The following is a 27,924-nucleotide window of genomic DNA, read 5'->3' on the forward strand; positions in this document are numbered from 1 at the left end:
TTTTTTCTTGATAAGAACAAAGACGGCTTTCGTCTTCTCGCAGGGCGACCTGAACTCATGGGAACACAAATTTGTGTGATAACTTATATACCGATGACATCTATTAGACAAGACAAGAAGCAAAGGAGTCAAAATAGAGACATGATTCAATTTAGCTCATGAGGAATGAGGAGAGCGCGTGGACCTGCGCCCTCGTACAGCGTCACCCCACCGCTCTGAGGAGGGAGCTCCACGCCTCCTCATTTATTTGGGCATTTCCTGATTATACGGCTGCAGCTGTTTCCAAGGGGAGGGGGTCATAAATAGCTACTGCTAATTTTTCTGACACACCTCTTTTATTCCACTTTTGGATGTTCTTTTTTTAGTATTTCTAGAATGCGGGTCCATCAGTTTAGGGTCTTCAGCCAGGAAAAGAGCCCCGACGTAGAAATGATCGGCATTTTCCCATTGGAAGGGCGTGATGAAGTATGAATTATCGCCCGCCCGCAGGACGGCTTCACCCCGCTGGCGGTGGCGCTACAGCAGGGCCACGACCAGGTGGTGTCGCTGCTCCTGGAGAACGACACCAAGGGCAAGGTCCGCCTGCCGGCGCTGCACATCGCCGCCAGGAAAGACGACACCAAGGCCGCCGCCCTCCTGCTGCAGAGCGACCACAACGCCGACGTGGAGTCCAAGGTAGGCGGCGCCCGGCCACAGGGGGGCGCCTTCACTGGACAAAACACACACACACACACACACACACACACACACACACACATGCAGTTGTGCGTCCGCATTCCATGGCCATCACGCCGCCTGTTGTGGTGCCGGTGGTGCTCTAACCGCCCCCATTCTCTGTCTCTAGATGATGGTGAATAGGACCACGGAGGTACACTTCCTGCCTCTCTCCTCTTCCTCCTCACCTTCACCGTCGCCATGGCAACGCTGCTAGCATGAGCGCTAAATGCTAGCATGCGCCGCATTTCACCTCACTTCCTGTTACGCTTTCACACAAACGCATCTCGCTCGCAGCGGCCATGTTTGATTTCAACGTGACCCACTTAGTCTGTTAAGGTGCGATGTGTTGAAGCGCGATGTCTTTTTTTCCTTCTCAGTGTATTGCCGTCTACACTAATTGAAAACCCCGTCGGCACTTGGCCACACCCACCTACCGTAGGCGCGCAGCTAAAGGGGGCGTGGCATATATATCCATTCATTTTCTACCACTTGTCCCTTACGGGGTCGCGGGGGGTTGCTTTTATGCAAACCAAATTTTAAAATGTTAATTTAAAAAAAAATGTATTTGAAATTTAAAAAACTAAATTAAATTAAAGAAAAACAAGTTTTTGTTGCAAACATTTTTTGTTTATGACTCAACTTCAGAAATGTTATAAAAATAATAATACCCAAAAAAATGATTTGCAACCAAAAATGTAGTTAATTTTTTTTTTTTAATCCATCCATTTACTACCGCTTGTCCCTTTCGGGGTGGCGGGGGGTGCTTTTATGCAAACCGAATTTTAAAATGTTTAAATAAAAATAAAAAATTATTTGAAATTTAAATTTTTTTATTAAATTAAAGAAAAAAAAGTTTTTGTTGCAAACATTTTTTGTTTATGACTCAACTTCAGAAATGTTATAAAAATAATAATACCAAAAAAAATTATTTGCAGCCAAAAATTGTGTTTAACATTTTTTTTAAGTCCATCTATCTATCCATTTTCTACTGCTTGTCCCTTTCAGGGTGGCGGGGGGTGCTTTTATGCAAACCGAATTTTAAAATGTTTAATTAAAAATAAAAATTATTTGAAATTTAGAACATTTAATTAAATTAAAGAAAAAAAAAATAAAGATTTGCAACCAAAAATTGGGTTTAAATTTTTTTTTTAAGTCCATCCATTTACTACCGCTTGTCCCTTTCGGGGAGGCGGGGGGTGCTTTTATGGAAACCAAATTTTTAAATGTTTAAATAAAAATAAAAAATTATTTGAAATTTAAAAAATGTAATTAAATTAAAGAAAAAAAAGTTTTTGTTGCAAATATTTTTTGTTTAGGACTCAACTTCAGAAATGTTATAAAAATAATAATACCAAAAAAAATTATTTGCAGCCAAAAATTGTGTTTAACATTTTTTTTAAGTCCATCTATCTATCCATTTTCTACTGCTTGTCCCTTTCAGGGTGGCGGGGGGTGCTTTTATGCAAACCTAATTTTAAAATGTTTAATTAAAAATAAAAATTATTTGAAATTTAGAACATTTAATTAAATTAAAGAAAAAAAAAATAAAGATTTGCAACCAAAAATTGGGTTTACATTTTTTTTTAAAGTCCATCCATTTACTACCGCTTGTCCCTTTCGGGGAGGCGGGGGGTGCTTTTATGGAAACCAAATTTTTAAATGTTTAATTAAAAATGTTTTTTATTTTAAATTAAAAAATGTTTTGTTGAAAATATATTCTGTTTATGACTCAACTTCAGAAATGTTATAAAAATAATAATACCAAAAAAAAAGATTTGCAACCAAAAATTGGGTTTAACATTTTTTTAAAGTCCATCTATCCATCCATTTTCTACTGCTTGTCCCTTTCGGGGTGGCGGGGGGTGCTTTTATGCAAACCGAATTTTAAAATGTTTAAATAAATTAAAAAAATGATTTGAAATTTAAAAAATTTAATTAAATTAAAGAAAAAAAGTTTTTGTTGCAAATATTTTTTGTTTATGACTCAACTTCAGAAATGTTATAAAAATAATAATACCCCAAAAAAATGATTTGCAACCAAAAATGTAGTTAATTTTTTTTTTTAATCCATCCATCCATCCATTTACTACCGCTTGTCCCTTTCGGGGTGGCGGGGGGTGCTTTTATGCAAACCGAATTTTAAAATGTTTAAATAAAAATAAAAAATTATTTGATATTTAAAAAATGTAATTAAATTAAAGAAAAAAAAGTTTTTGTTGCAAATATTTTTTGTTTAGGACTCAACTTCAGAAATGTTATAAAAATAATAATACCAAAAAAAATTATTTGCAACCAAAAATTGTGTTTAACATTTTTTTTAAGTCCATCCATCTATCCATTTTCTACTGCTTGTCCCTTTCAGGGTGGCGGGGGGTGCTTTTATGCAAACCGAATTTTAAAATGTTTAATTAAAAATAAAAATTATTTGAAATTTAGAAAATTTAATTAAATTAAAGAAAGAAAAAAAAAGATTTGCAACCAAAAATTGGGTTTAAATTTGTTTTAAAGTCCATCCATTTACTACCGCTTGTCCCTTTCGGGGTGGCGGGGGGTGCTTTTATGGAAACAAAATTTTTAAATGTTTAATTAAAAAAAAAAAATTATTTTAAATTAAAAGATTTAATTAAATTAAAGAAAAAAAAGTTTTTGTTGCAAATATTTTTTGTTTATGACTCAACTTCAGAAATGTTATAAAAATAATAATAAAAAAAATAAAAGATTTGCAACCAAAAATTGGGTTTAACATTTTTTTTTAAGTCCATCCATCTATCCATTTTCTACTGCTTGTCCCTTTCGGGGTGGCGGGGGGTGCTTTTATGCAAACCGAATTTTAAAATGTTTAATTAAAAAAAAAAAATATTTGAAATTTAAAAAATTTAAATAAATTAAAGAAAAATAAGTATTTGTTGCAAATATTTTTTGTTTAGGACTCAACTTCAGAAATGTTATAAAAAATAATAATACTAAAAAAAAAGATTTGCAACCAAAAATTGGGTTTTAAATTTTTTTTAAAGTCCATCCATTTACTACCGCTTGTCCCTTTCGGGGTGGCGGGGGGTGCTTTTATGGAAACCAAATTTTTAAATGTTTAATAAAAAAAATTTTTTATTTTAAATTAAAAAATGTAATTAAATTAAAGAAAAAAAAGTTTTTCTTGAAAATATATTCTGTTTATGACTCAACCTCAGAAATGTTATAAAAATAATAATACCAAAAAAAAAGATTTGCAACCAAAAATTGGGTTTAAAATTGTTTTTAAAGTCCATCCATTTACTACCGCTTGTCCCTTTCGGGGTGGCGGGAGTTCTTTTATGCAAACCGAATTTTAAAATGTTTAATTAAAAAATATATATATTTGAAATTTTAAAAACTAAATTAAATGAAATAAAAACAAGTTTTTCTTGCAAACATTTTTTGTTTATGACTCAACTTCAGAAATGTTATAAAAATGATAATAATGCCCCAAAAAATGATTTGCAACCAAAAATGTAGTTAGATTTTTTTTCTTAAATCCATCCATCCATCCAACCATTTACTACCGCTTGTCCCTTTCGGGGTGCCAGGGGGTGCTTTTATGCAAACCGAATTTTAAAAATGTTTAATTAAAAATAAAAATTATTTGAAATTTAGAAAATTTAATTAAATTAAAGAAAGAAAAAAAAAAAGATTTGCAACCAAAAATTGGGTTTAAATTTGTTTTAAAGTCCATCCATTTACTACCGCTTGTCCCTTTCAGGGTGGCGGGGGGTGCTTTTATGGAAACCAAATTTTTAAATGTTTAATAAAAAAAATTTTTTATCTTAAATTAAAAAATGTAATTAAATTAAAGAAAAAAAAGTTTTTGTTGAAAATATATTCTGTTTATGACTCAACTTCAGAAATGTTATAAAAAAAAATTAATACCAAAAAAAATTATTTGCAACCAAAAATTGGGTTTAACATTTTTTTTTAAGTCCATCCATCCATCCATTTTCTACTGCTTGTCCCTTTCGGAGTGGCAGGGGCTGCTTTTATGCACACCGAATTTTAAAATGTTTAATTTAAAAAAATAATAATATTTGAAATTTAAAAAATTAAATTAAATGAAATAAAAATAAGTATTTGTTGAAAATATTTTTTTGTTTATGATTAAATTAAAGAAAGAAAAAAAAAAGATTTGCAACCAAAAATTGGGTTTAAATTTTTTTTAAAGTCCATCCATTTACTACCGCTTGTCCCTTTCAGGGTGGCGGGGGGTGCTTTTATGGAAACCAAATTTTTAAATGTTTAATAAAAAAAAATTTTTATTTTAAATTAAAAAATGTTTTGTTGAAAATATATTCTGTTTATGACTCAACTTCAGAAATGTTATAAAAATAATAATACCAAAAAAAAAGATTTGCAACCAAAAATTGGGTTTAACATTTTTTTGAAGTCCATCTATCCATCCATTTTCTACTGCTTGTCCTTTTCGGGGTGGCGGGAGTTCTTTTATGCAAACCGAATTTTAAAATGTTTAAATAAATAAAAAAAATTATTTGAAATTTAAAAAATTTAATTAAATTAAAGAAAAAAAGTTTTTGTTGCAAATATTTTTTGTTTATGACTCAACTTCAGAAATGTTATAAAAATAATAATACCCAAAAAAAATGATTTGCAACCAAAAATGTAGTTAATTTTTTTTTTTAATCCATCCATCCATCCATTTACTACCGCTTGTCCCTTTCAGGGTGGCGGGGGGTGCTTTTATGCAAAAATTATTTGAAATTTAGAAAATTTAATTAAATTAAAGAAAGAAAAAAAAAAAGATTTGCAACCAAAAATTGGGTTTAAATTTGTTTTAAAGTCCATCCATTTACTACCGCTTGTCCCTTTCGGGGTGGCGGGGGGTGCTTTTATGGAAACCAAATTTTTAAATGTTTAATAAAAAAAATGTTTTATCTTAAATTAAAAAATGTAATTAAATTAAAGAAAAAAAAGTTTTTGTTGAAAATATATTCTGTTTATGACTCAACTTCAGAAATGTTATAAAAAAAAATTAATACCAAAAAAAATTATTTGCAACCAAAAATTGGGTTTAAATTTTATTTAAGTCCATCCATCCATCCATTTTCTACTGCTTGTCCCTTTCGGAGTGGCAGGGGCTGCTTTTATGCACACCGAATTTTAAAATGTTTAATTTAAAAAAATAATAATATTTGAAATTTAAAAAACTAAATTAAATGAAATAAAAACAAGTTTTTCTTGCAAACATTTTTTGTTTATGACTCAACTTCAGAAATGTTATAAAAATGATAATAATGCCCCAAAAAATGATTTGCAACCAAAAATGTAGTTAATTTTTTTTTGGAAATCCATCCATCCATCCAACCATTTACTACCGCTTGTCCCTTTCGGGGTGCCAGGGGGTGCTTTTATGCAAACCGAACTTTAAAAATGTTTAATTAAAAATAAAAATTATTTGAAATTTAGAAAATTTAATTAAATTAAAGAAAGAAAAAAAAAAAGATTTGCAACCAAAAATTGGGTTTAAATTTGTTTTAAAGTCCATCCATTTACTACCGCTTGTCCCTTTCGGGGTGGCGGGGGGTGCTTTTATGGAAACCAAATTTTTAAATGTTTAATTAAAACTTTTTTTTATTTTAAATTAAAAAATGTAATTAAATTAAAGAAAAAAAAGTTTTTGTTGAAAATATATTCTGTTTATGACTCAACTTCAGAAATGTTATAAAAAAAAATTAATACCAAAAAAAATTATTTGCAACCAAAAATTGGGTTTAACATTTTTTTTAAGTCCATCCATCCATCCATTTTCTACTGCTTGTCCCTTTCGGAGTGGCAGGGGCTGATTTTATGCACACCAAATTTTAAAATGTTTAATTTTAAAAAATAATAATATTTGAAATTTTAAAAATTAAATTAAATTAAATAAAAATAAGTATTTGTTGAAAATATTTTTTTGTTTATGACTCAACTTCAGAAATGTCATAAAAATAATAATAATACCAAAAAAATGATTTGCAACCAAAAATGTAGTTAGTTTTTTTTTTAAATCCATCCATCCATCCATTTACTACCGCTTGTCCCTTTCGGGGTGCCAGGGCGTGCTTTTATGCAAACCGAATTTTAAAATGTTTAATTAAAAATAAAAATTATTTGAAATTTAGAACATTTAATTAAATTAAAGAAAAAAAAAATAAAGATTTGCAACCAAAAATTGGGTTTAAATTTTTTTTTAAAGTCCATCCATTTACTACCGCTTGTCCCTTTCGGGGTGGCGGGGGGTGCTTTTATGGAAACCACATTTTTAAATGTTTAATTAAAAATGTTTTTTATTTTAAATTAAAAAATGTTTTGTTGAAAATATATTCTGTTTATGACTCAACTTCAGAAATGTTATAAAAATAATAATACCAAAAAAAAAAGATTTGCAACCAAAAATTGGGTTTAACATTTTTTTAAAGTCCATCTATCCATCCATTTTCTACTGCTTGTCCCTTTCGGGGTGGCGGGGGGTGCTTTTATGCAAACCGAATTTTAAAATGTTTAATTTTTAAAAAAAAATATTTGAAATTAAAAAAATTAGAATAAATTAAAGAAAAATAAGTATTTGTTGCAAATATTTTTTGTTTAGGACTCAACTTCAGAAATGTTACAAAAATAATAATACCAAAAAAAAAGATTTGTAACCAAAAATTGGGTTTAAAATTGTTTTAAAGTCCATCCATTTACTACCGCTTGTCCCTTTCGGGGTGGCGGGGGGTGCTTTTATGGAAACCAAATTTTTAAATGTTTAATTAAAACTTTTTTTATTTTAAATTAAAACATTCAATTAAATTAAAGAAAAAAAAGTTTTTGTGGAAAATATATTCTGTTTATGACTCAACTTCAGAAATGTTATAAAAATAATAATACCCAAAAAAATGATTTGCAACCAAAAATTGGGTTTAACATTTTTTTGAAGTCCATCCATCTATCCATTTTCTACTGCTTGTCCCTTTCGGGGTGGCGGGAGTTCTTTTATGCAAACCGAATTTTAAAATGTTTAATTAAAAAATATATATATTTGAAATTTAAAAAACTAAATTAAATGAAATAAAAACAAGTTTTTGTTGCAAACATTTTTTGTTTATGACTCAATTTCAGAAATGTTATAAAAATGATAATAATGCCCCAAAAAATGATTTGCAACCAAAAATGTAGTAAATTTTTTTTTTGAAATCCATCCATCCATCCAACCATTTACTACCGCTTGTCCCTTTCGGGGTGCCAGGGGGTGCTTTTATGCAAACCGAATTTTAAAAATGTTTAATTAAAAATAAAAATTATTTGAAATTTAGAAAATTAAATTAAATTAAAGTAAGAAAAAAAAAAAGATTTGCAACCAAAAATTGGGTTTAAATTTGTTTTAAAGTCCATCCATTTACTACCGCTTGTCCCTTTCGGGGTGGCGGGGGGTGCTTTTATGGAAACCATCCATCCATCCATCCATCTTCTTCCGCTTATCCGAGGTCGGGTCGCGGGGGCAGCAGCCTAAGCAGGGAAGCCCAGACTTCCCTCTCCCCAGCCACTTCGTCCAGCTCCTCCCGGGGGATCCCGAGGCGTTCCCAGGCCAGCCGGGAGACATAGTCTTCCCAACGTGTCCTGGGTCTTCCTCGTGGCCTCCTACCGGTCGGACGTGCCCTAAACAACTCCCTAGGGAGGCGCTTGGGTGGCATCCTGACTAGATGCCCGAACCACCTCATCTGGCTCCTCTCCATGTGGAGGAGCAGCGGCTTTACTTTGAGCTCCCCCCGGATGACAGAGCTTCTCACCCTATCTCTAAGGGAGAGCCCCGCCACCCGGCGGAGGAAACTCATTTCGGCCGCTTGTACCCGTGATCCTGTCCTTTCGGTCATGACCCAAAGCTCATGACCATAGGTGAGGATGGGAACGTAGATCGACCGGTAAATTGAGAGCTTTGCCTTCCGGCTCAGCTCCTTCTTCACCACAACGGATCGATACAGCGTCCGCATTACTGAAGACGCCGCACCGATCCGCCTGTCGATCTCACCATCCACTCTTCCCTCACTCGTGAACAAGACTCCGAGGTACTTGAACTCCTCCACTTGGGGAAAGATCTCCTCCCCAACCCGGAGATGGCACTCCACCCTTTTCCGGGAGAGAACCATGGACTCGGACTTGGAGGTGCTGATTCTCATCCCAGTCGCTTCACACTCGGCTGCGAACCGATCCAGTGAGAGCTGAAGATCTTGGCCGGAGGAAGCCATCAGGACCACATCATCTGCAAATAGCAGTGACCTAATCCTGCAGCCACCAAACCAGATCCCCTCAACGCCCTGACTGCGCCTAGAAATTCTGTCCATAAAGGTTATGAACAGAATCGGTGACAAAGGGCAGCCTTGGCGGAGTCCAACCCTCACTGGAAACGTGTCCGACTTACTGCCGGCAATGCGGACCAAGCTCTGACACTGATTATACAGGGAGCGAACTGCCACAATAAGACAGTCCGTTACCCCATACTCTCTGAGCACTCCCCACAGGACTTCCCGGGGTACACGGTCGAATGCCTTCTCCAAGTCCACAAAGCACATGTAGACTGGTTGGGCAAACTCCCATGCACCCTCAAGGACCCTGCCGAGAGTATAGAGCTGGTCCACAGTTCCACGACCAGGACCAAAACCACACTGTTCCTCCTGAATCCGAGGTTCGACTATCCGGCGTAGCCTCCTCTCCAGTACACCTGAATAGACCTTGCCGGGAAGGCTGAGGAGAGCGATCCCACGATAGTTGGAACACACCCTCCGGTTCCCCTTCTTAAAGAGAGGAACCACCACCCCGGTCTGCCAATCCAGAGGTACCGCCCCCGATGTCCACGCGATGTTGCAGAGTCTTGTCAACCAAGACAGCCCCACAACATCCAGAGCCTTAAGGAACTCCGGGCGGATCTCATCCACCCCCGGGGCCTTGCCACGGAGGAGCTTTTTAACTACCTCGGCAACCTCAGCCCCAGAAATAGGAGAGCCCACCACAGATTCCCCAGGCCCTGCTTCCTCATAGGAAGACGTGTTGGTGGGATTGAGGAGGTCTTCGAAGTATTCCCTCCACCGATCCACAACATCCGCAGTCGAGGTCAGCAGAGCACCATCCTCACCATACACGGTGTTGACACTGCACTGCTTCCCCTTCCTGAGGCGGCGGATGGTGGTCCAGAATTGCTTCGAAGCCGTCCGGAAGTCGTTTTCCATGGCTTCCCTGAACTCCTCCCATGTCCGAGTTTTTGCCTCCGCGACCGCTGAAGCCGCACACCGCTTGGCCTGTCGGTACCTGTCTGCTGCCTCAAGAGTCCCATGAGCCAAAAGAACCCGATAGGACTCCTTCTTCAGCCTGACGGCATCCCTCACCGCCGGCGTCCACCAACGGGTTCTAGGATTACCGCCATGACAGGCACCAACTACCTTGCGGCCACAGCTCCAATCGGCCGCCTCGACAATAGAGGTGCGGAACATGGTCCACTCGGACTCAATGTCCAGCACCTCCCTCGTGACATGTTCAAAGTTCTTCCGGAGGTGGGAATTGAAACTCTCTCTGACAGGAGACTCTGCCAGGCGTTCCCAGCAAACCCTCACAATGCATTTGGGCCTGCCAGGTCTGTCCGGCATCCTCCCCACCATCGCAGCCAACTCACCACCAGGTGGTGATCGGTAGAAAGCTCCGCCCCTCTCTTCACCCGAGTGTCCAAAACATGAGGCCGCAAATCCGATGACACAACTACAAAGTCGATCATGGAACTGCGACCTAGGGTGTCCTGGTGCCAAGTGCACATATGGACACCCTTATGTTTGAACATGGTGTTTGTTATCGACAATCTGTGACGAGCACAAAAGTCCAATAACAAAACACCACTCGGGTTCAGATCCGGGCGGCCATTCTTCCCAATCACACCTCTCCAGGTTTCACTGTCGCTGCCAACATGAGCGTTGAAGGCCCCCAGTAGAACGAGGGAATCACCCGGGGGAGCACTCTCCAGTACTCCCTCGAGTGAATCCAAAAAGGGTGGGTACTCTGAGCTGCTGTTTGGCGCGTAAACGCAAACAACAGTCAGGACCCGTCCCCCCACCCGAAGGCGGAGGGAAGCTACCCTCTCGTCCACCGGGTTGAACTCCAACGTGCAGGCTCTGAGCCGGGGGGCAACAAGAATTGCCACCCCAGCCCGTCGCCTCTCACTGCCGGCAACGCCAGAGTGGAAGAGAGTCCAGCCCCTCTCAAGAGAACTGGTTCCAGAGCCCTTGCTGTGCGTCGAAGTGAGTCCGACTATATCTAGCCGGAACTTCTCCACCTCACGCACTAGCTCAGGCTCCTTCCCCCCCAGCGAAGTGACGTTCCACGTCCCAAGAGCCAGCTTATGTAGCCGAGGATCGGACCGCCAAGTGCCCTGCCCTCGGCTTCCGCCCAGCTCACACTGCACCCGACCTCTATGGCCCCTGCTATGGGTGGGGAGCCCATTGGAGGGGGGACCCACGTTGCCTCTTCGGGCTGTGCCCGGCCGGGCCCCATGGGGACAGGCGCTCGCCATCGTGCCCCACCTCCGGGCCTGGCTACAGAGGGGGGCCCCGGTGACCCGCGTCCGGGCGAGGGAAATCTGTGTCCTTGGTTTGTGTTCTTCATCGAGGTCTTCGAGCTGCTCTTTGTCTGATCCCTCACCTAGGACCAGTTTGCCTTGGGAGACCCTACCAGGGGGCATAGAAACCCCCAGACAACATAGTTCCTAGGATCATTGGGACACGCAAACTCCTCTACCACAGTAAGGTGGCAGCTCAGAGAGGAGGTTATAATTATAAAAATAATAATTATAGTTATAATTATAATATATTATAATAATAATAATAATTATTATTATTATTATTATTATTATTATTATTATTATTATTATTATTATTATTATTATTATTATTATTATTATAATTATAGTTATAATTATAGTTATAATTATAAAAATAATAATACCAAAAAAAAAGATTTGCAACCCAAAATTGGGTTTAACATTTTTTTTAAGTCCATCCATCCATCCATCCATTTTCTACTGCTTGTCTCTTTTGGGGTGGCGGGGGGTTGCTTTTATGCAAACCGAATTTTAAAATGTTTAATTAAAAAAAATATGTATATGAAATTTAAAACATTTAATTAAATTTAAAAAAAATAAGTTTTTGTTGCAAATATTTTTAGTTTATGACTCAACTTCAGAAATGTTATAAAAATAATTAAAATACAAAAAAAAAATATTTGCAACCAAAAATTGGGTTTAACATTTTTTTTAAGTCCATCCATCCATCCATTTTCTATCACTTGTCCCTTTCGGGGTCGCGGGGGGTGCTGGAGCCTATCCCAGCTGCATTCGGGCAGAAAGCGGGGTACAAGTGACTTATATGAAGAAATGACTTACACACTTATCTTCTCCAACTTGTCACGTGACTCAGAAACTCACTTCCTGTATTCCTCAACCCGGAAGTGTGTCAACAAATCAAGCGTAGTAACTTCCTGTCGCCACCAGGGGTCAGTAAGTGTCTACGATCAGGTGGACAAAACATAGATTGTTCTCTAACCTGCAGCCGCTACAGAGAATCATATTAGTGAACAAGCAAATAATAATAATAGTGAACAATAATAAACACAGTATAATAATAGTGAACAATAATAAACAAATAATAACAATAGTGAACAATAATAAACAAATAATAACAATAGTGAACAATAATAAACAAATAATAACAATAGTGAACAATTATAAACCAAGAAAAATAATAGTGAACAATAATACACACATAATATTAGTGAACAATTATAAACCAAGAATAATAATAATGAACAATAATACACACAGAATAATAATAGTGAACAATAATACGCACAGAATAATAATAGTGAACAATAATAAATAAATAATAGCAATAGTGAACAATAATAAACAAATAATAACAATAGTGAACAATAATAAACAAATAATAACAATAGTGAACAATTATAAACCAAGAAAAATAATAGTGAACAATAATACACACATAATATTAGTGAACAATTATAAACCAAGAATAATAATAGTGAACAATAATACACACAGAATAATAATAGTGAACACTAATACGCACAGAATAATAATAGTGAACAATAATAAATAAATAATAGCAATAGTGAACAATAATAAACAGATGATAATAATAGTGAACAATAATAAACAGATAATAATAGTGAACAATGATAAACAAAGAATAATAATTGTGTACAATAATAAACAAAGAATAATAATAGTGAACAATAATAAACAAAGAATATTAGTGAAAAATAATAAACAAAGAATAATAATAGTGGAAAATAATAAACAGATAATAATAGTGAACAATGATAAACAAGTAATAATAATTGTGTACAATAATAAACAAAGAATAATAATAGTGAACAATAATAAACAAAGAATATTAGTGAACAATAATAAACAGATAATAATAATAGTGAACAATAATAAACAGATAATAATAATAATAGTGAACAATAATAAACAGATAATAATAATAGTGAACAATAATAAACAGATAATAATAATAGTGAACACTAATAAACAAAGAATAATAATAGTGAACAATAATAAACAGAGAATAATAATAATAGTGAACCATAATACACAAAGAATAACAGTGAATAATAATAAACAAATAATAATAATAGTGAACAATAATACACACAGAATAATAATAGTGAACAATAATAAACAAATAATAATAGTCAACAATAATAAACAGATAATAATAGTGAACAATAATAAACAAAGAATAATAGTGAACAATAATAAACACATAAAAATAATAGTGAACAATACTAAACACAGAATAATAATAGTGAACAATAATAAACAAATGATAATAGTGAACAATAATAAACAAAGAATATTAGTGAACAATAATAAACAAAGAATAATAATAGTGAACAATAATAAACATATAATAATAGTGAACAATGATACACAAAGAATAATAATTGTGAACAATAATAAACAAAGAATAATAATAGTGAACAATGATAAACAAAGAATAATAATTGTGAACAATAATAAACAAAGAATAATAATAGTGAACAATAATAAACAAATAATATTAGTGAACAATAACAAACAAAGAATAATAATAGTGAAAATAATAAACATATAATAATAGTGAACAATGATAAACAAAGAATAATAATTGTGTACATAAATAAACAAAGAATAATAATAGTGAACAATAATAAACAAAGAATATTAGTGAAAAATAATAAACAAAGAATAATAATAGTGGAAAATAATAAACAGATAATAATAGTGAACAATGATAAACAAGTAATAATAATTGTGTACAATAATAAACAAAGAATAATAATAGCGAACAATAATAAACAAAGAATATTAGTGAACAATAATAAACAAAGAATAATAATAGTGAACAATAATAAACAGATAATAATAATAGTGAAGAAGAATAAACAGATAATAATAATGTAAATGATAAATGATAAATGGGTTGTACTTGTATAGCGCTTTTCTACCTTCAAGGTACTCAAAGCGCTTTGACACTACTTCCACATTTACCCATTCACACACACATTCACACACTGATGGAGGGAGCTGCCATGCAAGGCGCTAACCAGCACCCATCAGGAGCAAGGGTGAAGTGTCTTGCTCAGGACACAACGGACATGACGAGGTTGGTACTAGGTGGGGATTGAACCAGGGACCCTCGGGTCGCGCACGGCCACTCTTACACTGCGCCACGCTGTCCCATAATAGTGAACAATAATAAACAGATAATAATAATAGTGAAGAATAATAAAGAGAGTAGTTCCTGCAGATGCACGCCTCCTCCTGCATGTCCACTTGATTATTCCACGTTTTGTGAGGTTTGAGTCCAACTTAGTGCATGATGTCTCTTCAACCACAACCATAGAACCATAGAACCATAGAACCTTCCTGAGCTTCCTGCAGCTTTGCTGTGTTAGTCCACTCATGCACCTGCGCCTTTTGTCACCTTTGCTGCTGCTGCCGCTGCACCGCGGCTCACCTTGGCGTCGCCCCGTGCTTCATACAAGTCTTCTTCACCTTTTTGTGTCTTCTTCACCTTTTTGTGTCTTCTTCACCTTTTTGTGTGCCACAGAGCGGCTTCACGCCTCTACACATCGCCGCTCACTACGGGAACATCAACGTGGCGACTCTGCTGCTCAACAGAGGAGCCGCCGTCGACTTCAAGGCACGGGTTAGTGTGTGTGTGCGTGTGTGTGTGTGTGTGTGTGTGTGTGTGTGTGTGTGTGTGTGTGTGTGTGTGTGTGTCACTCCAACAGCACCAAGAGATGACTCAGCCAAACTAGGTAATGTTGCTGTTTTCAATACCAACAAGAAGCCACGCTGTTGTAACACCTGGCTCGGCATCGTCTTGCTGAAATAAGCAGGGGCGTCCATGGTAACGTTGCTTGGATGGCAACATATGTTGCGCCAAAAAGCTGTATGTACCTTTCAGCATTAATGGTGCCTTCACAGATGTGTAAGTTACCCATGTCTTGGCCACTAATACACCCCCATACCATCACACATGCTGCCTTTTACACTTTCACCCTAGAATAATCCGGATAGTTCTTTTCCTCTTTGGTCCACAGTTTCCAAAAACAATTTGAAATGTGGACTCAGAGCACAGAACACTTTTCCACTTTGCATCAGTCCATCTTAGATGAGCTCGGGCCCAGCCAAGCGTTTCCGGGTGTTGTTGAGAAATGGCTTTGGCTTTGCATAGTAGAGTTTTAACTTGCACTTACAGATGTAGCGATCAACTGTAGTTACTGACAGTGGTTTTCTGAAGTGTTCCTGAGCCCATGTGGTGATATCCTTTACACACTGATGTGGCTTTTTGATGCAGTAGCGCCTGAGGGATCCAAGGTGTGTAATATCATGGCTTACCTGCGGTGATTTCTCCACATTCAGACACTGACTTACAACTATTTTCCTCACGTGACGTTACAATCACGACGAGACTGTGTGTCATATTGTGCGGCAGTAAAAGTGAAGTTGTGTTGTGTTGTGTTGTGTGTGTGCAGAATGACATCACACCGCTGCACGTGGCCTCCAAGCGTGGGAATGGCAACATGGTGAGACTTCTGCTGGAGAGAGGAGCCAAGATAGAAGCACGCACCAAGGTGGGCACACACACACACACACACACACACACACACACACACACACACACACACACACACACACACACATATTCTTGTATTTGTTACCTTCTTGATAAAAATGCCTCCCTCTTTAGGACCAGCCTTTCTAGATATATAAAGAAGTGTATTTACAACATTAATAATATATACATACTACCCAAATATAAACTAGCGTGTTGTGAAAAATGAGTTTGAATTCCACAAGAAAAACGTATAATTTTGGCAGTATTATAATAAAAGTCCTCATTTTACTCAACGCAAATCAAAATGTTACAAGAAAAACTGTGCAATATTATGATAAAAGCTGGAACTTAACTCAATAACAGTCGCAATTTTACAAGAAAACCCCCAAAATTTGGGCAATTTTATGAAAAGAGTCGTAATTTTACTCGACAAAAGTCACAATTTTATAGGAAAACTTTAACATTTTGGCGATATTATAATAATAGTCGGAATTTCACTTGGCAAAATGATGACAAAAGTCGTCGTTTTACTCGAAAAAAGGTCGCTATTTTACAAGAACAACAAAAAAATGGGCAATATTGTGATAAAAGTCAGAATTTTATATGACAAATGTCACCATTTTGCATTAAAAAGTCAGAATTTTACATAAAAAAGTAATAATTTCACAAGAAAATCCTGCAATATTACAGAAACGGAAAGAATATGAGTAATTGTCCACAGTTTTATTTTAAAAAAGTTGACACATTGAGAGAAAAATACTGCTATTAGTTCATTGATTGATTGATTGATTGATTTTGTTTGTAATTACTTTTTAATCTTTATTTTTTTTACTTCAAGTTATTACAGTGTGTTTCTATATACATATATATATTTTTTTTTTTAAAATACATTTGGCCAAAGGAGGCGCATTTCAATTTCTCACACACACTTGTTATTTCATATGTTGACCAGAGGGGGAGCCTCCTTTTTGGGACCACCCTCATTTTGACCAGCAGGGGTGCAAATGAGACATTGTCTATTAGATGCAATGTTATTGATTTATGTCATCACTTGTTCACACCTCCTCATATGGAAGATGCTTTTCCTTCATCATGTCTCAAGAAGGCTAGAAATACAAGAACACACACACACATTCTTGTATTTTGTACCTTCTTGAGACCTCTTTAGGACCAGCCTTTCTAGATGTATAAAGAAGTGTATTTACAAAATTAATAATATATACATACTATGCAAATATAAAAAAGTAAGATTTTAGGTATTTTTATTTTATTTTAATGTTTTGTTTGTAATTGTTTTTTAATCTTCATCATTCAAGTTATTACAGTATGTGTCTGTATACATATTTATTTCATTTTTTTTTTATTCATTTTGGCCAAAGGGGGTGCATTTCAATTTTTTACACACACTTGTTATTTCATATGTTGACCAGAGGGGGAGCACTTCACATTTTTACACACACTTGTTATTTAATATGTTGACCAGAGGGGGCGCACTTCACATTTTTACACACACTTGTTATTTCATATGTTGACCAGAGGGGGGCGCACTTCACATTTTTACACACACTTGTTATTTCATATGTTGACCAGAGGGGGGCGCACATCACATTTTTACACACACTTGTTATTTCATATGTTGACCAGAGGGGTAGCACTTCTAATTCTTACACACACACTTGTTATTTCATATGTTGACCAGAGGGGGAGCACTTCTAATTCTTACACACACACTTGTTATTTCATATGTTGACCAGAGGGGGAGCATTTCACATTTTTACACACATTTGTTATTTCATATGTTGACCAGAGGGGGAGCACTTCACATTTTTACACACACTTGTTATTTCATATGTTGACCAGAGGGGGAGCACTTCACATTTTTACACACACTTGTTATTTCATATGTTGACCAGAGGGGGGCGCACTTCACATTTTTACACACACTTGTTATTTCATATGTTGACCAGAGGGGGGCGCACTTCACATTTTTACACACACTTGTTATTTCATATGTTGACCAGAGGGGGGCGCACTTCACATTTTTACACACACTTGTTATTTCATGTGTTGACCAGAGGGGGGCGCACTTCACATTTTTACACACACTTGTTATTTCATATGTTGACCAGAGGGGGCGCACTTCACATTTTTACACACACTTGTTATTTCATATGTTGACCAGAGGGGGCGCACTTCACATTTTTACACACACTTGTTATTTCATATGTTGACCAGAGGGGGAGCACTTCACATTTTACACACACTTGTTATTTCATATGTTGACCAGAGGGGGCGCACTTCACATTTTTACACACACTTGTTATTTCATATGTTGACCAGAGGGGGCGCACTTCACATTTTTACACACACTTGTTATTTCATATGTTGACCAGAGGGGGCGCACTTCACATTTTTACACACACTTGTTATTTCATATGTTGACCAGAGGGGGCGCACTTCACATTTTTACACACACTTGTTATTTCATATGTTGACCAGAGGGGGGCGCACTTCACATTTTTACACACACTTGTTATTTCATGTGTTGACCAGAGGGGGGCGCACTTCACATTTTTACACACACTTGTTATTTCATGTGTTGACCAGAGGGGGGCGCACTTCACATTTTTACACACACTTGTTATTTCATATGTTGACCAGAGGGGGCGCACTTCACATTTTTACACACACTTGTTATTTCATATGTTGACCAGAGGGGGAGCACTTCACATTTTACACACACTTGTTATTTCATATGTTGACCAGAGGGGGCGCACTTCACATTTTTACACACACTTGTTATTTCATATGTTGACCAGAGGGGGCGCACTTCACATTTTTACACACACTTGTTATTTCATATGTTGACCAGAGGGGGGCGCACTTCACATTTTTACACACACTTGTTATTTCATATGTTGACCAGAGGGGGCGCACTTCACATTTTTACACACACTTGTTATTTCATATGTTGACCAGAGGGGGAGCACTTCACATTTTTACACACACTTGTTGTTTAATATGTTGACCAGAGGGGGCGCACTTCATATTTTTACACACACTTGTTATTTAATATGTTGACCAGAGGGGGCGCACTTCACATTTTTACACACACTTGTTATTTCATATGTTGACCAGAGGGGGGCGCACATCACATTTTTACACACACTTGTTATTTCATATGTTGACCAGAGGGGGCGCACTTCACATTTTTACACACACTTGTTATTTCATATGTTGTCCAGAGGGGGAGCACTTCAGATTTTGACACACACTTGTTATTTCATATGTTGACCAGAGGGGGGCGCACTTCACATTTTTACACACACTTGTTATTTCACATGTTGACCAGAGGGGGGCGCACTTCACATTTTTACACACACTTGTTATTTCATATGTTGACCAGAGGGGGGCGCACTTCACATTTTTACACACACTTGTTATTTCATATGTTGACCAGAGGGGGGCGCACTTCACATTTTTACACACACTTGTTATTTCATATGTTGACCCAGGACGGTCTGACTCCGCTGCACTGCGGTGCTAGGAGTGGACACGAGCAGGTGGTGGAGATGCTGTTGAACCGAGGCGCACCCATCCTCTCCAAGACCAAGGTACGCTCCCCTGGACTCTGATGTCGCCCGACGGTGCTAGCGCCTCTCCCCTCCCCCGCTGCAGAACGGCCTCTCCCCGCTGCACATGGCCACGCAGGGCGACCACCTCAACTGTGTCACGCTGCTGCTGCACCACGAGGCGCCCGTGGACGACGTGACCAACGACTACCTGACGGCGCTGCACGTGGCCGCCCACTGCGGACACTACAAGGTGGCCAAGGTCATCGTGGACAAGAAGGCCAACCCCAACGCCAAGGCCCTGGTGAGGAAGTCTTCCTTTTCCTTCCTGTTCACTCACACTTTGTTGTCATGACGACACAAGCAGCTCAACCTCACTTGCCATCATTTCTAGTCGCCGTACAGGAAGTCAAGTTGCCCGTACAGGAAGTTATTATGCGTGTAATATTGAACTTAAGTCGTAAAGAAAAAGACAAATGACTGCCGCAAGATGGCGGACATCTCCATGTCTGATCCGGTCAAGCCTTGTGGCGTCCGGTGAAGAACATCAACTGCAATTGATCATCCTTTATAATCAACATTCATCACATGCGCACCGCACAAGTCAAGGTCAAACAAGTAGGTCAAAGGTCAATAGAAGAATAGTGCTAGAAGTGAATGGAAGGTAAAAGAAGGAGGAAAGTAGGTAAGTAAAGTAAGATCAATTCAATGTCAAATAAAAGCTAAATAGAAGGTAAAACAGTTTGAATAAAAGGTCAAATAAGGTCAATTAAAGGTAAAGTAAATGAAAAGTAAAAGACAGAATACATAAGGTTAAATAGGAGGTAAATAAAAGGTCAAATAAGTTAAATACAACGTAAAAAAAAAGGCAAAAGAAGGTAAAGTAGGTTAAATAAAATGTTAAATGAGCTAAAATAAGTTAAATAGAAGGTGAATAAAATGTAAAATAAGATAAACAGAAGGTAAATAAAGGGTAAAATAAGTTAAATAGAAGGTAAATAAAAGGTAAAGGGAGGCCAAGTAAGTTAAACGAAATGTAAAAGAAGTTAAATAAAAGATAAAACAAGGTAAATAGAAGGTTAGCGGAGATAAAACAAGGCAAAAGACGTTTAAGGAAGGTAAATAGAAGGGAATTAGAAGGTAAAATAAGTTAAATAGAAGGTAAAATAAGGTAAATAAAATGTAAAACAAGTTATGCAGAAGGTAAATTAAGTTAAATAGAAGGTAAATAAAAGTTCAAATAAGGTAAATTAAAGGTAAAGTAGATGAAAAGTAAAAGACAGAATATGTAAGGTTAAATAGGAGGTAAAAAAAAAGGTAAAATAAGTTAAATACAATGTAAAAAAAAAAGGTAAAAGAAGGTAAAGTAGGTTAAATAAAATGTTAAATAAGTTTAAATAAAGCTAAAATAAGTTATATAGAAGGTGACTAAATTGTAAAATAAGATAAACAGAAGGTAAATAAAGCGTAAAATAAGTTAAATAGAAGGTAAATAAAAGGTAAAGGGAGGCCAAGTAAGTTAAACGAAATGTAAAAGAAGTTAAATAAAAGATAAAACAAGGTAAATAGAAGGTTAGCGGAGATAAAACAAGGCAAAAGACGTTTAAGGAAGGTAAATAGAAGGGAATTAAAAGGTAAAATAAGTTAAATAGAAGGTAAAATAAGGTAAATAAAATGTAAAGCAAGTTATACAGAAGGTAAATTAAGTTAAATAGAAGGTAAATAAAAGGTAAAATAAGGTAAAAGTAGTCAATAAAAGTTCAAATAAGGTAAATTAAAGGTAAAGTAAAGTAAAAGTAAAAGACAGAATATGTAAGGTTAAATAGAAGGTAAATAAAAGGTAAAATAAGTTAAATACAACGTAAAAAAAGAAGGTAAAGTAGGTTAAATAAAATGTTAAATAAGTTTAAATAAAGCTAAAATAAGTTATATAGAAGGTGACTAAATTGTAAAATAAGATAAACAGAAGGTAAATAAAGGGTAAAATAAGTTAAATAGAAGGTAAATAAAAGGTAAAGGGAGGCCAAGTAAGTTAAACGAAATGTAAAAGAAGTTAAATAAAAGATAAAAGAAGGTAAATAGAAGGTTAGCGGAGATAAAACAAGGCAAAAGACGTTTAAGGAAGGTAAATAGAAGGGAATTGGAAGGTAAAATAAGGTAAATAAAAGGTAAAACAAGTTATACAGAAGGTAAATTAAGTCAAATAGAAGGTAAATAAAAGGTAAAATAAGGTAAAAGTAGTCAATAAAAGTACAAATAAGGTAAATTAAAGGTAAAGTAAATGAAAAGTAAAAGACAGAATATGTAAGGTTAAATAGAAGGTAAATAAAAGGTAAATTAAGTTAAATACAACGTAAAAAAAAAGGCAAAAGAAGGTAAAGTAGGTTAAATAAAATGTTAAATAAGTTTAAATAAAGCTAAAATAAGTTCAATAGAAGGTGACTAAATTGTAAAATAAGATAAACAGAAGGTAAATAAAGGGTAAAATAAGTTAAATAGAAGGTAAATAAAAGGTAAACAAAAGAAAATATAAGTTATCAGTTAATAGTTATTTATCATTTATTAATAGTTAAGTAAATAAGTTATACAGGAAAATACAACACTGTACTTTAATCAAGTCATTGTTTGGTGTACCAGTTTGTGTAAGTGCTGCCATCTAGTGTCTTCTTAGTGACACTACATGATCATAAATATATACTGTAAGTGCTGCCATCTAGTGTCTTCTTAGTGACACTACATGAGAATATCATCATAAATATATACTGTAAGTGCTGCCATCTAGTGTCTTCTTAGTGACACTACATGAGAATATCATCATAAATATATACTGTAAGTGCTGCCATCTAGTGTGTAGTTAGTGACACTACATGATGATGATATATATATATATATATATATATATATATATATATATATATATATCCATTTTCTACCGCTTATTCCCTTTGGGGTCTAAATTGCATAATTTCAACTTAAAGGAAAATAGATAGCAGCTATTACATACAATTATTTATGAGTATTTTACATGTATATTAAATCATGCATTTTTATTGATAAATATTTTGTATTATTACACAACATTTTATTCTAAATAATCAATGAAAAAACTAAAATCATGAATCAACAAAATGTATTAAAAGATAAATACATTTTTTTTAAAGTACACAAAAATATTAAATATATTACAATAAAAATACGTTTGTATATTATATAATACATTATATATTTTATTGTTTTATAAATATATATATATATATATATATATATATATATATATATATATATATATATATATATATATATAACAACTGGACACAGTCAGATCATTTTGAAATGTTACATTAAAAAAATAACAAATAATATTTATCCACACACACAAAAGTACTAAACATTGGTACCATTGAGTACCGGTACTATATCGGTTCAAATGTGAACAATACCATGCCATAAAAGTAGTTCCTCGGTGTTAGCTCTTAGAGTAACAATGACGCTATAGCTAGGTTGATATGTGAATGGTGTGTAAGCTGCATTGTTAGCCGCCTCCTACTAGCAGTTTTTTCCTGTTTAGAAGGACAAGGAAGAGGCGTGCTCTTGTGGGCGTGATTCCAAAATAAAAGTCTGAACTTAAGAAGAGAAGGAAGTGTCCCACAGGTTGGTGCGCGGGTGTGGCCGCACAGAGTCTGAAGACATGAAGTCACCAAAGTCCCAGGAGAGAACTGCATTCTTTCCAGGCCTGCTGGCGGGGGAGGGGGAGGGGAGGGGAGGGGTGAGGGTTTTTCCAGGCAGACGTGTCCCGCCTCACTTTTTCTGTCCTCTTGCAGAATGGTTTCACTCCGCTGCACATCGCCTGCAAGAAGAACCGAGTCAAGGTGATGGAGCTCCTCCTCAAGCATGGAGCCTCCATCCAGGCCGTCACTGAGGTGCGTGTCCACACCTGCTCCTTGGACTTAGTCTTCTTGTCTGCTCCTTGGACTTAGTCTGCTCCTTGGACTTAGTCTTCTTGTCTGCTCCTTGGACTTAAGTCTTCTTGTCTGCTCCTTGGACTTAGTCTTCTTGTCTGCTCCTTGGACTTGGTCTTCTTGTCTAGTCCTTGGACTTAGTCTTCTTGTCTGGTCCCTGGACTAAAGTCTTCTTGTCTGGTCCTTGGACTAAAGTCTTGATGTATGCATTTTAGCACGCTTGCTTTTCAACACATTTAGCAGGTATAGACCTCAGCATCGAATATTTTGTTACTTAACAAATGATACATGTTAGCATGCTAACACATTTTTTTTTATTTTTTTTTATTTTTTTTTTAGCTAACTTTTTAGATATATTTTGGTACTTGATGCATGCTAACAATAGCATTTTAACATGCTAATATTAGCATGCTAACTTTTTTTTGGTGCTAATTTTAAAGGATTTCCACCTCAGTCATATTTTGGTACTCGATGCAATCTAATGTTAGCATGTTAGCATTTGAAACAGAGTAATAATATATTTTGTTACTTGACACATGTTAGTTAGCATTTTATCATGCTAATATTAGCATGCTAACTTTTTTTTGGTGCTAATTTTAAAGGATTTCCACCTCAGTCATATTTTGGTACTCGATGCAATCTAATGTTAGCATGTTAGCATTTGAAACAGAGTAATGATATATTTTGTTACTTGACACATGTTAGTTAGGATTTTATCATGCTAACATTAGCGTGCTAGCTTTTTTTTTTTTTTACTAATTTTGCAGGTATACACCTCAGCGTCAAATATTTTGTTACTTGACAAATGATACATGTTAGCATGCTAACACATTTTTTTTTATTTTTTTTTTATTTTTTTTTTAGCTAACTTTTTAGATATATTTTGGTACTTGATGCATGCTAACAATAGCATTTTAACATGCTAATATTAGCATGCTAACTTTTTTTTGGTGCTAATTTTAAAGGATTTCCACCTCAGTCATATTTTGGTACTCGATGCAATCTAATGTTAGCATGTTAGCATTTGAAACAGAGTAATAATATATTTTGTTACTTGACACATGTTAGTTAGCATTTTATCATGCTAATATTAGCATGCTAACTTTTTTTTGGTGCTAATTTTAAAGGATTTCCACCTCAGTCATATTTTGGTACTCGATGCAATCTAATGTTAGCATGTTAGCATTTGAAACAGAGTAATGATATATTTTGTTACTTGACACATGTTAGTTAGGATTTTATCATGCTAACATTAGCGTGCTAGCTTTTTTTTTTTTTTTTACTAATTTTGCAGGTATACACCTCAGCGTCAAATATTTTGTTACTTGACAAATGATACATGTTAGCATGCAAACACATTTTTTTAATTTTTTAATTTTTTTAGCTAACTTTGTAGGTATGTTTTGGTACTTGATGCATGCTAACAATAGCATTTTAACATGCTAATATTAGCATGCTAACTTTTTTTTGGTGCTAATTTTAAAGGATTTCCACCTCAGTCATATTTTGGTACTCGATGCAATCTAATGTTAGCATGTTAGCATTTGAAACAGAGTAATAATATATTTTGTTACTTGACACATGTTAGTTAGCATTTTATCATGCTAATATTAGCATGCTAACTTTTTTTTGGTGCTAATTTTAAAGGATTTCCACCTCAGTCATATTTTGGTATTCGATGCAATCTAATGTTAGCATGTTAGCATTTGAAACAGAGTAATGATATATTTTGTTACTTGACACATGTTAGTTAGGATTTTATCATGCTAACATTAGCGTGCTAGCTTTTTTTTTTTTTTACTAATTTTGCAGGTATACACGTCAGCGTCAAATATTTTGTTACTTGACAAATGATACATGTTAGCATGCAAACACATTTTTTTAATTTTTTAATTTTTTTAGCTAACTTTGTAGGTATGTTTTGGTACTTGATGCATGCTAACAATAGCATTTTAACACGCTAATATTAGCATGCTAACTTTTTTTTGGTGCTAAATTTAAAGGATTTCCACCTCAGTCATATTTTGGTACTCGATGCAATCTAATGTTAGCATGTTAGCATTTGAAACAGAGTAATAATATATTTTGTTACTTGACACATGTTAGTTAGCATTTGATCATGCTAACATTAGCATGCTAGCTTTTTTTTGGTGCTAATTTTAAAGGATTTCCACCTCAGTCATATTTTGGTACTTGATGCAATCTAATGTTAGCATGTTAGCATTTGAAACAGAGTAATGATATATTTTGTTACTTGACACATGTTAGTTAGCATTTGATCATGCTAAAATTAGCATGCTAGCTTTTTTTTTTTTTACTAATTTTCCAGGTATACACCTCAGCGTCAAATATTTTGTTACTTGACAAATGATACATGCTAGCATGCTAACACATTTTTTTTTTATTTTTTTTTTTAGCTAACTTTGTAGGTATGTTTTGGTACTTGATGCATGCTAACAATAGCATTTAACATGCTAATATTAGCATGCTAACTTTTTTTTGGTGCTAATTTTAAAGGATTTCCACCTCAGTCATATTTTGGTACTCGATGCAATCTAATGTTAGCATGTTAGCATTTGAAACAGAGTAATAATATATTTTGTCACTTGACACATGTTAGTTAGCATTTGATCATGCTAACATTAGCATGCTAGCTTTTTTTTTTTTTTTACTAATTTTGCAGGAATACACCTCAGCCTCAAATATTTTGTTACTTGACAAATGATACATGTTAGCATGCTAACACATTTTTTTTATTTTTTTTATTTTTTTAGCTAACTTTGTAGGTATGTTTTGGTACTTGATGCATGCTAACAATAGCATTTAACATGCTAATATTAGCATGCTAACTTTTTTTTGGTGCTAATTTTAAAGGATTTCCACCTCAGTCATATTTTGGTACTCGATGCAATCTAATGTTAGCATGTTAGCATTTGAAACAGAGTAATAATATATTTTGTTACTTGACACATGTTAGTTAGCATTTGATCATGCTAACATTAGCATGCTAGCTTTTTTTTTTTTTTTACTAATTTTGCAGGAATACACCTCAGCCTCAAATATTTTGTTACTTGACAAATGATACATGTTAGCATGCTAACACATTTTTTTTATTTTTTTTATTTTTTTAGCTAACTTTGTAGGTATGTTTTGGTACTTGATGCATGCTAACAATAGCATTTTAACACGCTAATATTAGCATGCTAACTTTTTTTTGGTGCTAATTTTAAAGGATTTCCACCTCAGTCATATTTTGGTACTCGATGCAATCTAATGTTAGCATGTTAGCATTTGAAACAGAGTAATAATATATTTTGTTACTTGACACATGTTAGTTAGCATTTGATCATGCTAATATTAGCATGCTAGCTTTTTTTTTTTTTTTACTAATTTTGCAAGTATACACCTCAGCGTCAAATATTTTGTTACTTGACAAATGATACATGCTAGCATGCTAACACATTTTTTTTTTTTTTTTTTTAGCTAACTTTGTAGGTATGTTTTGGTACTTGATGCATGCTAACAATAGCATTTAACATGCTAATATTAGCATGCTAACTTTTTTTTGGTGCTAATTTTAAAGGATTTCCACCTCAGTCATATTTTGGTACTCGATGCAATCTAATGTTAGCATGTTAGCATTTGAAACAGAGTAATAATATATTTTGTTACTTGACACATGTTAGTTAGCATTTGATCATGCTAACATTATCATGCTAGCTTTTTTTTTTTTTTTTACTAATTTTGCAGGTATACACCTCAGCGTCAAATATTTTGTTACTTGACAAATGATACATGTTGGCATGCTAACACTACTAGTATGTTAGCTTTTTTTTAGCTAATTTTGTAGGTATAACTCTTGGTCATATTTTGGTACTTGATGCATGCTAACAATAGCATGGTAGCATTTTAGACAAACTTTTCAAGACCACACCTCAGAATAATATATTTTGGTACTTGACGCATGTTAGCGTTATCATTTTATAATGCTAATATTAGCATGCTAGCTTTATTTTGCTCATTTTAAAGGTATACACCCGAGTCATATTTTGGTACTTGATGTACTCTGTTAGCATACTAAGGTTTTATAAACACAGAGTAATAATATATATTTGTTACTTGACACATTGTAGTTAGAATTTTTCATGCTAACATTAGCAGGATAGCTGCTATACACCTTAGCGTCAAATATTTCACTTATTTCAAATATATTATGCTGGCTGTTTTTTTACTAATTTTGCAGGTATGCACCTAAGCTTCAAACATTTTGTTAATGGACGAATGGAACCTGTTAGCATGCTAACATTAGAATGCTAGCTTTTTTTTTTTTTTTTAATTGTGTTGGTATACACCAGTCATATTTTGGTACTTAACACATTCTAATGTTAGCATGCTAGCATTTGTCCAGGTATACACGGAGTAATAACATATGTTGGTACTTAACGCATGTTAGAGTTAAAATTTTAGCATGCTAACATTAGCATTAGCTAATTTAGTAGATACACA

General features: G+C 34.9%; 1 protein-coding gene across 8 annotated transcripts in view; it reads left to right on the forward strand.

Annotated features, from left to right (window-relative positions):
* LOC133577950 (ankyrin-3-like) overlaps positions 1-27,924 on the forward strand; it is a 213,807-nt gene that overhangs the window by 72,785 nt on the left and 113,098 nt on the right. For all 8 annotated transcript variants that reach the window (XM_072912710.1, XM_072912712.1, XM_072912711.1 and 5 more), the window contains exons 6-12: positions 490-675; positions 845-868; positions 14,874-14,972; positions 15,805-15,903; positions 19,403-19,501; positions 19,566-19,763; positions 23,281-23,379. In XM_072912710.1, coding sequence (XP_072768811.1) covers positions 490-675; positions 845-868; positions 14,874-14,972; positions 15,805-15,903; positions 19,403-19,501; positions 19,566-19,763; positions 23,281-23,379 — 804 coding nt within the window. The remainder of the gene's footprint in view (positions 1-489; positions 676-844; positions 869-14,873; positions 14,973-15,804; positions 15,904-19,402; positions 19,502-19,565; positions 19,764-23,280; positions 23,380-27,924) is intronic.

The sequence above is a fragment of the Nerophis lumbriciformis genome, linkage group LG39, assembly GCF_033978685.3.
Source record: "Nerophis lumbriciformis linkage group LG39, RoL_Nlum_v2.1, whole genome shotgun sequence".
Taxonomy (NCBI): domain Eukaryota; kingdom Metazoa; phylum Chordata; class Actinopteri; order Syngnathiformes; family Syngnathidae; genus Nerophis; species Nerophis lumbriciformis.